General features: G+C 46.7%; 1 protein-coding gene across 1 annotated transcript; it reads left to right on the plus strand.

The window, feature by feature from the left end:
* The first annotated feature begins 2,740 nt into the window (after positions 1 to 2,740).
* On the plus strand, positions 2,741 to 11,665 carry LOC144733288 (uncharacterized). Its single transcript, XM_078615110.1, has 3 exons — positions 2,741 to 4,277; positions 7,226 to 7,332; positions 7,551 to 11,665. Exons 2-3 carry the CDS (start codon positions 7,258 to 7,260, stop codon positions 7,968 to 7,970), a joined length of 495 nt encoding a protein of 164 aa, XP_078471236.1. The 5' UTR covers positions 2,741 to 4,277; positions 7,226 to 7,257; the 3' UTR covers positions 7,971 to 11,665.
* The last annotated feature ends 2,393 nt before the right edge of the window (positions 11,666 to 14,058 follow it).

Here is a 14,058-nt window from a genome sequence, read left to right on the forward strand (position 1 = left end):
CTACTGCGCTCTTGCGCAATGTGGGAGGTCACTGCCCGAAACATCGCCGCCTGTGTGTTTCCAATAGATTTTATTTCAAGGCTACGAAGCAGTGTCACTGACGAATGTGTTGGGTGCTTTTCTTAAGCATGCACATCTCCGTTGGTCATACTTCACCACGCTGGTCAGTGCGGGTTGACGGAAGCGGGGAGCACAGGCGCGTCGTGGTAGCACAGAAAGTACAGTACAACTGCGTATATTTCGTGAATATTCACGGTGTTTCTTGAACCATGTATCATAGCAGATAATAAAACACTGATTGAATTTTTTATTTTTGAGGTCACATTGCCAATGGTTTATGTAAATCGTTATCAAACCGAGTATCACCCCCCCCTCCCTCTGTACGTGCGTTGAACTTCCATCGCACCGTACGTAGCCAACCGTGCTAATCGGAGGTGCGGAGGAAGGACAACAAACTAAACGCAAAAATAAGTTCTAAACAAATGAGTTTGCAATCGAGATGATTTAAAAGTGCGTGGCTCCTAGCGGCTTCATAATATCGGAAAGAGAAGAGCGTTCCAGACGGCCCGCTGAAGCGCATCCGAAAGCGCCACGCGATACAGCGGTGACCTCCGTCTTTGTTCGACGGCGATAGCCAAAAGCCGCCGTCCCCACTGCTGCTGCTGCTACTGCGAGGATGAGCGAAGTTCGCTTGATGATGGTTCAAGACTCCTTGATGAGATCAATAGCGGAGTTGTATCCAGGGGCGGCCCGAGACGAGCTTGCCGGCAACTGGCACCCGAGGGCGAACCGTGCAATCGGCTCCCCCCCCCCCCACCCTCAAACCCCGAAGGCAGATCTCGGCTGAGGTTTTTTTTGGTAAAGTGGGAAACATTTTGCTCCCCTGTTTTACGTTTAATGATTTTTTTTTTGTAAGTGTATTGTCTTTTAAACAGAGGCATACTTATTCGGTGTTTCCGTCCGTCCGTCTGTCCAACCAATTTATTGTCAGAAATGTATTATAATTCATATTCCCTCTGTACGCGCACGCGAATTGAAATGAGGACATTTTCGTTATTCTTTTTGTATTTTCTTATGACGGTGTTCTTTTTTCCCGCGAATTTGGCGCCCCCCACTTAACTTGGCGCCCTTGGTGACCGCCTCGTTCGTCCATATGGACGGGTGGCCGCCCTATATGGACGGGTGTTCGCCCTATACGGACGGGTGGCCGTCCATATAGGGGCGGCTATATGGACGGGTGGCCGCTCTATATGGACGAATGGCCGCCCTATATGGATGGGTGACCGCCCTATATGGACGAGTGTTCGCCCTATATGGATGGGTGGTTCATTTGTGGCGACCCCACCCAGTGTCAACCGTCGCCCCCTACTGTTCCACCTCCTCTCGACGACAGCTCGCAAATGTAATCATGATTTCCGTATTTTATTTGTTTTTAATGCTTGTGTCCCCCCCCACCCCGAGCAAGGTTCAGCGAGTCTCGTGAGTAGTTGAAGGAGGAGGAGCCCTGTCATCTTGTTGGCAGCGGGGGAAGGGCGACGATTGATTTGTAGAGTCCATTAATCATTCACGTCGCCGGGCAGAATACAAAGTGGCAACATTGATTAAGAGGAAAACAACACACGGAGATTTAAAGCTTTCGTTACTGCAGGGATTCATCTTCTTGGTTCATTCAGACGCTGTCATTCAGACAGCGTCTGAATGACTCGACAGACCTGGTTTTTACCTGAGGACGGCTGCTTGCGTTGTGGCCGAAACGTCGTGAGAATTATTTTATTACGTTTTATTTTTATTATTTTATTACTTCCCTTCTACGTGACTTTACCGAAAGAACCAAGAAGATGAACACACGAAGACTCATTGTCTCTTTACATCCGCGTGAAAATCGCCCGTTGTGTGGTTTACACATCCCCGTCAGTCACAAGGGGCCGTCCATAAATGACGTCACGCACCTAGGGGGGGGGGGTGTCAGACATTTGTGACGATGTGTGACGAGGGGGGTGGGGGGTGAGAAATGTGACGTCACATCAAAATGCGTAACTTTAAATAAATATAGACAACACGTTCTACTTAATTAAATAGACTTTTTTATAAATGTTTTCTCCTACAACATCAGAGTGCAGCGCCACATTAAATACGCACCACAATGACAATAGTTTAAAGCGATTTGAAGCATGTTTTATTTGGGGGGGGGGGGTGGCAGAGCTTTGTGACGTCATATTTGAGGGGGGGTCTGACTTTTTGTGACGCCATGTGACGAAGGGGGGGGGGTCAACAATTGTCCAAAAGCGCGTGACGTCATTTATGGACGGCCCCCAAGGCGTTCTGGGAGTTGCGACATTTCAGAAGTATTGGTTCAACGCAAGCAAACTCTGGACCGCTGTCGACATTTCAGCGTGTCCCATCATCATCAGCAGCAGAGTCAGACTCGCGACCGCTTCAATGCCGATGAACTGCCAGATGTTTATAGAATCTCTATAAGGGGCAATGACCCTCCTTGTTGGACGTGGATCTGCGTACGACGCTAAACTCTACAATACACAACACAAAGTAAACGCGTAATTCTCAGGGCAGTGAGAGATGCCTGCAGATTTAGGATGTCTTCATCCAACAGTAGATTTGGGGGGAGGAGCTGTATGTAGTTGCATGCCTACTTCACTTCGCGGGGCAGTGTTTATCACTTCCGTGTCAATGAGTGACCGCGTCATGCGATGTTGACACAGCTGAGATGTTTGGTGCTGCCAAGGAGCAAAGTCCGATTCACAATTAAACATTCTCCACTCCCCGTCTTTCATCTGCTCCGGTCGCTCTGCTCGCTCTCCTCCTGATCCTCTCTTCGCGTCCCTTGCTCAGCTGTTCCTGTCCCTGTTCCGTTCGTGTTCTCTGCTCAGTTGTTCCCGTCGCTCTGTTCATCGAATCCTCAATTTGTTCCTCTGATCTCGTCCTTTGAACCAATCGTTCCCGTCTACTGTTCGTGTTCTCTCCTTTTCGTTCTCGTCCTCCCGTGCCTCTGTTCCCAACTCCGTTCGTGTTCTCTGTTCCTTCGTTCCCGTCTTCCTGTGCCTCTGTTCCCAACTCCGTTCGTGTTCTCTGTTCCTTCGTTCCCGTCTTCCCGTGCCTCTGTTCCCAACTCCGTTCGTGTTCTCTGTTCCTTCGTTCCCGTCTTCCCGTGCCTCTGTTCCCATCTCCGTTCGTGTTCTCTGTTCCTTCGTTCCCGTCTTCCCGTGCCTCTGTTCCCAACTCCGTTCGTGTTCTCTGTTCCTTCGTTCCCGTCTTCCCGTGCCTCTGTTCCCATCTCCGTTCGTGTTCTCTGTTCCTTCGTTCCTGTCTTCCCGTGCCTCTGTTCCCATCTCCGGTCGTGTTCTCTCTTCCTTCGTTCCCGTCTTCCCGTGCCTCTGTTCCCATCTCCGTTCGTGTTCTCTGTTCCTTCGTTCCCGTCTTCCCGTGCCTCTGTTCCCAACTCCGTTCGTGTTCTCTGTTCCTTCGTTCCCGTCTTCCTGTGCCTCTGTTCCCATCTCCGTTCGTGTTTTCTGTTCCTTCGTTCCCGTCTTCCCGTGCCTCTGTTCCCATCTCCGGTCGTGTTCTCTCTTCCTTCGTTCCCGTCTTCCCGTGCCTCTGTTCCCATCTCCGTTCGTGTTCTCTCTTCCTTCGTTCCCGTCTTCCCGTGCCTCTGTTCCCATCTCCGTTCGTGTTCTCTCTTCCTTCGTTCCCGTCTTCCCGTGCCTCTGTTCCCATCTCCGTTCGTGTTCTCTGTTCCTTCGTTCCCGTCTTCCCGTGCCTCTGTTCCCATCTCCGTTCGTGTTCTCTGTTCCTTCGTTCCCGTCTTCCCGTGCCTCTGTTCCCATCTCCGTTCGTGTTCTCTGTTCCTTCGTTCCCGTCTTCCCGTGCCTCTGTTCCCATCTCCGTTCGTGTTCTCTCTTCCTTCGTTCCCGTCTTCCCGTGCCTCTGTTCCCATCTCCGTTCGTGTTCTCTGTTCCTTCGTTCCCGTCTTCCCGTGCCTCTGTTCCCATCTCCGTTCGTGTTCTCTGTTCCTTCGTTCCCGTCTTCCCGTGCCTCTGTTCCCATCTCCGTTCGTGTTCTCTCTTCCTTCGTTCCCGTCTTCCCGTGCCTCTGTTCCCATCTCCGTTCGTGTTCTCTGTTCCTTCGTTCCCGTCTTCCCGTGCCTCTGTTCCCATCTCCGTTCGTTGTTCTACTCCTGATCCACAGCGACTGTGCTTCCATCCGTCGCTCCGCGAATTCTGGGGCTCATCAGCGGTGTTTCGCCGTCCCAGTGTAACCAGGTACGTCAGCAATGGATCACCGTCATCTCGTGGTTATAGGCTTGCTGTCTGACGTTTCGCTCAGTTCCTGGAGAAGCTCCCGGGACGTGGAGCGAAACGTCGGACATCGTGCCCGAACAACGCGCGTACGGTACAACCCGAAAACACATCGGGGAGCTGTCATCATAACTATCACGACCATCATCATCACCACCACCCTTCAAGTATTGTATCCAGCGCAGTTCACCTGTTGACGGCTAACATCAGTGATGAGGGATTCGTGATGCCGGTCATGGGTCTCCCCTAGATTGACTCAGACTTAAACGAGCAGCTGATGCGGTAAGATTCAACACAGGGGAAACAAAGACGTCCGGGCGTGGTGTTGACCACACCACCCCTTCGTGCGCCGTGTCGGCCTCAATAGGCGCACGCTTACAGCACTTGCCCCAATAATCTGTCAAGGCTATACGGGGGGTCTTTGTCTTTTATGCAGCGGTGGCGCGGTGGTTCGCACACCCGGTCCACCGAGTTCGATTCCCGCTCGCTTCCAACATCGGTAACGAGTATCTGAACCGTGCCTGGTCCTCCCCAAGGTCGACTCAGCCATAACATGAGCACCTCGTGCAGTGTGTAGTAAACTTCAGGACTGGGGGAGACAAAAGCGGCCGGGATTCGTGTTGACCACCCAACCCTGTCGTGTGCCTTGCCTTGCTAGTTGCTTACTGACAGCACTTGCCCCAATGCAGTAGTCTGTTAAGACTATACGGGGGATCTGTGTATTTGTATTATTCTTAACTAGCTTTCCTACCCGGCTTCGGGTAGGAAAGCTAGTGGCGATTTTCACACACCACACCAGTTACTCGTTTGAGGCTGAGTCGACCTAGGGGAGGCCCAGGACCGGTTCAAATAATCGTCACCGGTGGTGGCCGTGAGCGGGAATCGAACTCGGGTCGCCGGGTTCGTAGCGCAGCGTAGCGCTAACCGCTACACTACAATGCGTTACGCTCCCACATGCGTGGGTCACGTGACAGATTTGACGTCACAGCTCACTTGCCGTACAAAAAATATATGCATTATTGAGCCCCCCCCCCCTCCACATAAACCAAAAGTGTATTTTTATAATTTGTGCATGGTGTACAGTCTGGAAAGTACCCACATGGCAAATTTCAAGTTTGTTGCATGTCGGGAGGTATGCTAAACATTTTGAACAGGCACACATAATCACAACTTTGCCTTTTATATATATGGAGAAAATACCAATACGGTATATTAACACAGTAAGCTCTCGATTAACCACGCTAATGACGGGAAGGAGGGCTGAGAATTATTTAAAATCGTGGATAATCCCAAAAAATAAATTTTACGCGGATCTCTATGCCAAAAACCACCAATATCGGTATAAATTACGTTTAAGTTAAGAAAAATGAGTTCGGTTCAAGCATGTGACTTGCGATACATATTTCCAAGAATAACAATGTATAACTGTTTTTAGATTCATTATTTTGGCCCAAGGGAAAATCCACGAGATATTAATTGATGTAAAAGTCTCCGGCGCGCGGTTAATACACAGATCGGATAAACCGCGCGCGGATAATCGAGAGTCTACTGCAATAATAATAATAATGATGCCCTTGACCCAGGAAAGCTCCACTGAGTCTCAAGACTCTTTAAGGAGGGTCCTGCACCATTGGAATGTTCGGGCAAGGAATCCCACGAATGAGCATTTGACTTCGCATGGAAGGAAACAGGAAACACCGAAACAAGTTCGTCGTAAAAAGTTACAAAAAACGACAATTGATGGAAAAAAAACCTGACTGTTAATGAATGAAAGATCTTAACTCAAGCTTGGTTAATACATTACCATTATGTAACTCGTGTCTTCTTCTTGGTTCTTTCGGTAAAGTCACGTAGAAGGGAAATTATAAAATAATAAAAATAAAACATAATAAAACCATTCTCACGACGTTTCGGCCACAACGCAAGCAGCCGTCCTCAGAATTTTTTCCTGGGGACGGCTGCTTGCGTTGTGGCCGAAACGTCGTGAGAATGAATTTATTATGTTTTAGTTTTTATTATTTTATTATTTCCTTTCTACGTGATTTTACCGAAAGAACCAAAAAGATGAATTCCTGCAGTCACGAAAGCTTTAAATCGAAATTTAACTCGTGTCTTTTAAGTACAGGCGTGTTGCTTGGCCAATGATGCTCCTGCCGGCAGAAGGTCTTCGTACGTCTGTGATCCATTGTTTTCGAGGCGAGGATTGGTGGATCGACACGTGGAGATTTGTGGAACTCCCAATCGCGCCGGGCCGCGAGGTGGACAGGAGATGGCAGTACATCAAGTGGGATCGTGAACACATCTGTGTCGTGATCTTTTTTTATTTGCTGGGGTTTCTCCGGGAAAGTCCCTTTCCTCCCACACGAAGCCATCATTCACCAGATAAGCTGAGTTCCGAAGAAGCTCGATTCAGTGAAGAAAATTCAATTCGTGAAAACAATTATGAAAATGCAGCTCCTGAGAAAGCACTTGGAGCAAAACGTCAGACATAATTTCGAACAATACGCGATACTACCTAAAAACACATTAGAGAGCCATAGATGCGTGAGACTCGTTTAGGCTCTTCAGGAATTTGTCTCTCACCTGCTTTGTTAGATTGCCTTATGCACATCCGGTAGTTCACCAACATTGTTACAAGCGAGCCTGACTCTGCTTGTGAGACACTGAATGTCCAAACTGGTCTAGGTTTTGCTTGTGTTGAAGCAATGTTGCTGAAATCATGCACTATCAGAAGGCCGTGTGGCTGATGGAATGCGTACAAAATATGAATTTACATTTCATGCGGAGGGACAGATTTTTGTAGGACGCGAATTGTGTGCTGATTTATTTTGTTATATTTTCCACAATTGCGCTCATGGTCATTTCATCCTCAAATAAATGTACATCTGCTTCCTCGCTTCTGGCCTTCGCAGAGTGCCTTGTGAAGAGCTGGGACTTTGTGGAGATGAAGAACATCGTCCTGCTGGCGACATGGGCTTTCCTGTTGACGGTTGTAAGCTGTGCCGAGCCTGCATCCAAGGTCTGTGCCTGCCCAAAGCCCCCTATGTAATTTAGTTATGATAATATAACACGCAGGTCTTTGAAGCCAATAGAATGATTTTTTTAGTTAGCTGGTCTGGCTTACCCCAAATTCTGGTTTTCCCCAAAATTCTGCTTTACCCAAAAATCTGCAGTCCGGTGATTTTGTTCTTCTGCTACCCGTTAACCACAACGCTGATTGATTACTTGAATTGACAGGTGAACTGCACAAGCGCCCCCCCTTACCTGCGCAGCCCCACGCCGACCCCGGTGATCCTCAACGTGCACGGGCGAGGGGGAAATTCCGTCGCGTCAAAGTCCTGGCACCCTGTGGTGGCAGTCCTCTGCTCGGCCCTGGGCCTCTCCCTGCTGCTGGTGCTACTCTCCAAAGCGTGGCGCTACCACACGCGAGTCTCCAGCTACAGACACAAGCACATCGACGAGCAGGAAGATGTGGATGAAGGTCAAGGTTCGGGGCTCTGCGCGTCTCAACGAATCCCTGGGTACAGAGGGTTTGAGGGCACGGTTCCCACTCACCTGGGAGTGGAGGCAGACGACACAGAGGATGGATTCATCGAGGATGAGTACGTGAAAGACTCGGATATGGTGGTGGTGGAACACGAGGAGGATTCGGACTGAGAGGACGGGGATTAGATAATTGAAATCAAATTTGGTGTCGTTTCTCCAAAATTTGATACCATGTGTGGCCTCAGCGTGAGACAGGGTTACCACCGATCCGGCTTGTTATTTTATTTAAGAACGTTTGACCTGGAAAAACCCTTGAGATGAAACATTGGTGACAATGGTGATCAAGCAAATTTCTAATGACATCTTGACTTAAAGCTTTCGTGACTGCAGGAATTCATATTCTTTGGGTCTTTCGGTAAAGCCACGTAGATAGAACAAATAAAAATAATCAAATAATCTAAATAATAACAATATCACGACGTTTCGATCGCAACACAAGCAATCGTCATCAGGTGAAAAATATAGCGGGAGAGCTGCTGAAAATAATTCTAATGACATGCATCTAAACATATATTTTGTTTGTAACTGGACTGAAAGGGAATTGGCACCTGTGTTTCGGTGGTGGTAGGAATTGATTTATATATAAATCTGGTTCTCGTATCGTGTTGAATTTTAATACTGTACGGTGTCCTGCACAGCCTAGGTCTACTCGGCTGACTGAGAAATATTAAACTAAACATAACTACTATTATTTTACCAGTTAAGACCCCCTGAGCTATGTAACTCTTTTTCACAAGTGACCTGGCCACAAATGATAGCTCAACAAAAGTGCTGATTCTAAATGTGGAGGGAAAATTGGAAGACCCAGAGAAAAATCCACTCGACCACGGGGAGAACATAAAACTTTCAAATATACAAGTGTCAGGGTCAGGATCGAACCTACAACCTCTCTCCATACGAGGCGAGGGAGTTAACGTCTCACCACTACGGCATCCTGTGTGTCCAGGTTTGATTCGTTGAAAATGTGGCAACCCAAGTGAAAAGTTAGAGATGGAGTGTCCATTTTGAACTCGCACTGCCCACGTCAATCATCATACCCTGTAAGAGAATGTCCCGTGGAATGAGTTATCACGGAACTACGTGAGAGTCTTCCGAGTGACCTCTTGTGCACACCAAGAGAGCAGTACTAATCCACCTACTCTGCTACTAAGAGAAAATTTTGTTACGTGACCCAAATCTCGGAGCTAGATTTAGCTCAATTAAATGAACACAAAGATAGTGTGTGATGTGAAGTCGAAAAGAAAAGTGTAGATATCGCACCTGAGATTATAGAAATGCACTACATTTCCCGATGTTCATTGCAATGATTTTTTTATTGTCTTATAATATCAACACAAATATTGCTTGATTGTGACAGATACAATTTATTTTTGTAAAATAAGTCTTAATTTAATTATATATTATTCTTAATTTTACATGTGTGTGTAATTATATATAACATCTGTAATGCTTCTTCACCCGGCGATTTGATGAGTTGTCATCATCTAGGTCCACGATTTAACTCGCTAATTATTATTTTAAATAAAATAAAAACTCCACGAGCGGCTGCAGGGGGTCTCACATGGATCCATGAAATTCAACGTACGGAAATCTTGAAACGTCAACTCGATGATGCAATGCATCGTGAGCCTACGAATATTATTATCAATGGATAAGTCAATGCACGGTTGCTTCTTTGGTAAATAAGTCAATTGTTTGGTGAGCTGTGTATGATGAAATGTTTGCATCAAGTCTTCTTAGGTTTTTTGTATTATGCATGTTTCATTTAACCCTTAGGTTTTCGCCAACAAATGTATTCGTCATGATTTTTTAGTTTAAGCCACATAATGATCCGGCCTTTATCCAGCAGAAATGTGGGCAGATCATTACGTAGCCTAACCCAACAAGTTAAAGTATGAATTATATTTTGATTTAAAGCTATCGTGACTGCATGGATTCATATTATTGGTTCTTTCGGTAAAGTCACGTAGAAGGGAAATAATAAAATAATAAAAATATACAACAATAAAAATTAATTGTTTCATATTTTTATTATTTTATTATTTCCCTTCTACGTGACTTTACCGAAAGAAGCAAGAATATGAATTATATGTTTTACGTAGTTATAAATATTGTTCTAAATTGAGAGCAACATTCACTTCGTCTATGATTAAGAGGACACGTGATATGTATGAGTGTATGTAGGTAAAGACCTCTTGTCACTGCGGGGCTGGACAAAGGCCCTCCCCACGCCATGTCAGTCATTGGGGTTGTTTGACTATACTTCACCAGAGGTCGCAACCGGGTACCCGATACCCGTACCCTACCCGATACCCGGCTACCCGTACCCGGCCGAGTACGGGTACCCGTTTGCGACCCTGGTGCGGCCGGGTACGGGTACGGGTAGGCCGTGAGTCACTGGTGAGTCACCGTTTGTCACTCATTTCCCAACGTCTTGTCTCTTCTTACAATTCAAGTTCCTAGAATCAACCCACCCGCGCCTGCAACATGGCTTCATCCCAGAGGTCGCAATCGGGTGCCCGTACCCGTACCCTACCCGATACCGGCCGGGTACGGGTAGACAGGTATCGGGTAGGGTACGGGTATGGGTACCCGATTGCGACCCTGGTGCGGCCGGGTACGGGTGAGGAATCAAAACCCGTTTGCGACCTCTGTACTTCACCCAGGATATTAGCGATTCCGGGTGTCTCTTAACTCCTGAGCCACCCCTCGCTTTGTTTGATGCATCTGTAATAATGCCACGTGTGTTAAATACGGACCTCTTTATACTTACATTATCATGACAACTCATACGAATATCGTATTTATTTATAAACACTTGAAGACAAAAAAATAAACGTTGAAACATTGAACCTGGCCGTTTTATTGACGTGTTGACGTTTCAAGTGTCGTAATCAATCGGCCTTGATCAACCCACTGCTTGATGATGTGTCCTCGACAAGCCAATCACCATCTCGATGTAACAATCCACCCGGCGTCCTGCACGCAAGCTGATTCCATCGCTCCATCTCATACAGCGTCTCATTGGCACAGTCCTTGCTCTGCAGAGGGTTCTTGCCTATGCCAAGTTGTATTGGTTCAATCAAGGCGTGCTCAAGCTGCTGATGCGACATTGAATGTTGAAACCCAGTTTTGCTTGTGTTGAACCAATGCTTCTAGATTTTAAGCTTTCGTAACTGAAAGGATTCATACCCTTTGGTTTTTTTTCCGGTAAAGTCACGTAGGTAAAAAATAAAATAAATGAAAACATCTAAAAAAATAAAATAAATAAAAACAACTAAATTTAATCACGACGTTTCGGGCGCAACACAAGCGTCCTTCTTCAGGTGGGGACAACGTAGCGAAAGCACAACCGCTTAAGTGTGTCTAAGAGATGGCTGCGACGAGGAATGATATAGTCGCGGGGGATGGAGGGAGGGGCCATGGTGAGTGTGTGGGCGGGCTGTCGACTGGGAGGCAACGATGTGACAGCAACGGATGTGAGTGTGAAAGCGATGGGTATTACCTTGTTGTCGCGGCATCTCTTGAGGAAGGTTAGCGTCTCGATAAGCTGCGACTTCCTGTCTCGTTGTCTGTTAAAAGCTCTAACAGATAAGTGAAAATCCTCCCCGTAGAGGGCATTGATTCTAGGTTTGAAGCTTTCGTGACTGCAAGGATGCATACTCTTGTGTTGCGCCCGAAACGTCGTGATTTAATTTAGTTGTTTTCATTTTTTAGTTGTTTTATTTTTATTTTTTAGTTGTTTTTATTTTTTATTTTATGTTTTACCTACGTGACTTTACCGAATAAAACCCAAAGAGTATGAACCAATGCTGCTGAAATTATGCACTTTCAGAACGCAGTGTGGCGGGTGCATACCTGTCAACCCCTTATCAATGCCGACCTTATTACAGACCAATTAAGACCTTATTGGTCACTCCGTGCCCTTAGAAATCACAACGTTCATCCTACAAAGTCCCATCACAAGGGGAGAAACACAAAGACATATGTTTTTGCCCGTAGTGAAACGGCTGTACGCCGTATGGACCTGAAAACTCAATTCATTTTACAAGAATACTGAGCAAATCGTATGGGTTGACAGTCATGCGGATGGGATGTGTAAAAAAAAAACTTTAACATTATTATATTTATCTGGAGGGACAGATGTAACACATTCCTGCGCAGGGAGCTGGTAGGAACGTTGGGTTGCTCGGTCAATGGTCTGCAGGGTCAACGGAATACACCCCGTGGTTTATTCCGCAAATATGCCCGACTGTGAGTGCGTTGAGTTTTATAAGGGCACCACGGGGTGACCAGCCCCTCCCCACCCAGCCCCACCCCTCCCACCCCCCACCCAGCCCCACCCTCCCCACCCAGCCCCTCCCCACCCTCCCCACCCAGCCCCTCCCCACCCTCCCCTCCCTGCCCAGCCCCACCCTCCCCACCCAGCCCCTACCTGCACGACGGACACAATAATCCCCTGTGGGCTGGTGTAACCAGTAGGTTCCTACCAGTATAAAGTAAACTCTTTATTTTACTAGGTAAGGCCCACTAAGCTATATAGCTCTTTTTCAGAAGCCACCTGGCAATCACGAGTGATAGCTCAACGAAGTTGGCTTATCTTATGGAAAATGATAGTAGTTGCCAAACACTCCACACGCGTGATGTTGATTCCAAATGTGGAGGGGGGAAACCAGAGGACCCGGAGAAAAATCCACGAGACCACGGGTAGAGAGACACGCAAACTCCCAATATACAGCAGGCGTCAGGGTCTAACCCATGTCCTCCTGTATACCAGGCGAGGTAGTTAACATATCTGAGCCACCGTGACCTTTATTTTGTAAAGTCACAAAGCTCTGCCCTTTCAAGGGCCCCGCGCTAAATGCTTTCAAGATATCAATTCCGGTTCAGTAATTCTGCACTTGCTCAATGACTATAGTACTATACCGCCTTCAAGTTTTATGAACGACTGGGTGTTTTAGGTTAGCGATTTGTCGTATTATCTGGCTGTATAGCAAATGAAAAAATACAATAACTTTACTGTGCAAGTAAAAAATGTGTGTTTTAATATACTTGTTTTATTTTATTTAGGGCCCCTTTATAACATACTACGGGCCCCGCGCTAGCTTCATCCGGCACTGCTGTAGAGTTGACGTTGCTCCTAAGTCGTGCCTATTACCGCACTCTTGAATTGAAGCTCGACCCAGAAATGAGTCACGAAGTGTACCTTTGCTAAGGGGTCGTCCATAAATGACGTCACGCACCTAGGGGGGGGGGGTCAGACATTTGTGACGATGTGTGACGAGGGGGGGGGGTTTGAGAAATGTGATGTCACATCAAAATGCGCAACTTTAAATAAATATAGACAACACGTTTTACTTAATTAAAATATACTTTTTAATAAATGTTTTCTCGTACAACATCAGAGTGCAGCGCCACATTAAATACGCACTAAAATGACAATACGTCGTTGAAAGCGATTTGAAGCATGTTTTATTTTGGGGGGGGGGGGGCAGAGCTTTGTGACGTCATATTTGAGGGGGGGGGGGGGTCTGACTTTTGTGACGTCGTGTGACGAAGGGGGGGGGGTCAAAAATCGTCCAAACTCGCGTGGCGTCATTTATGGGCGGCCCCTTACCCGTAATGCAACGTGCCAGCACCATTATTTGGGTCCGATTACAAATCAGTTTATGTTGCAATAGAGTACAGTTTTGATTATTGAAGGATCTATCTGTGATTCAATATCTGCTGTTAGGTAACTATTCATATTCCAATTAAAACGTTTAAAATAGATATTTTATTTGTTCAAATGTAATTCTTATAAGGCCCCAAGGTTTAACGTGCAGTATCCAACACGCATTGCCATTCTATCTATGCGGCCTCTCTATGTATGTGCCATGAAGAAGGGACGTTGCCCGAAACGTCGCCTAATCATTATTTATTTATTTTCTTAACGGGCCGCGTCGCCTTGGTAACGAGAGGCCTCCGACACAAGCTCGCGGACGCCATTTCGCGATTCTCGCCCTGCACATTCGAACGACACGAAAGTATTAAAAATAATTTCTATTAAAACGACATCAGTGTTGCCTCTCAAGACCGACATCATAACTCATTAAGGCGATGTTAACATTTTTTTAATTGCATCAGTTTACAATGTCGCTTGCTGTGTAACTCGGCCGTTCGCTTTTATCGCGAATGAGGCGTTCGCAAACCTGCGGAT

This window comes from Lampetra planeri, chromosome 46 (assembly GCF_965212315.1).
Source record: "Lampetra planeri chromosome 46, kcLamPlan1.2.h2, whole genome shotgun sequence".
NCBI lineage: Eukaryota > Metazoa > Chordata > Hyperoartia > Petromyzontiformes > Petromyzontidae > Lampetra > Lampetra planeri.

Excerpts from the sequence above, each read along its gene's own strand:
- LOC144733288 (XM_078615110.1), top strand. The coding sequence starts at position 7,258 with ATGAAGAACATCGTCCTGCTGGCGACATGGGCTTTCCTGTTGACGGTT. Across the intron at positions 7,333-7,550 it reads GTGCCGAGCCTGCATCCAAG|GTGAACTGCACAAGCGCCCC; the intron begins GTCTGTGCCTGC and ends TTGAATTGACAG.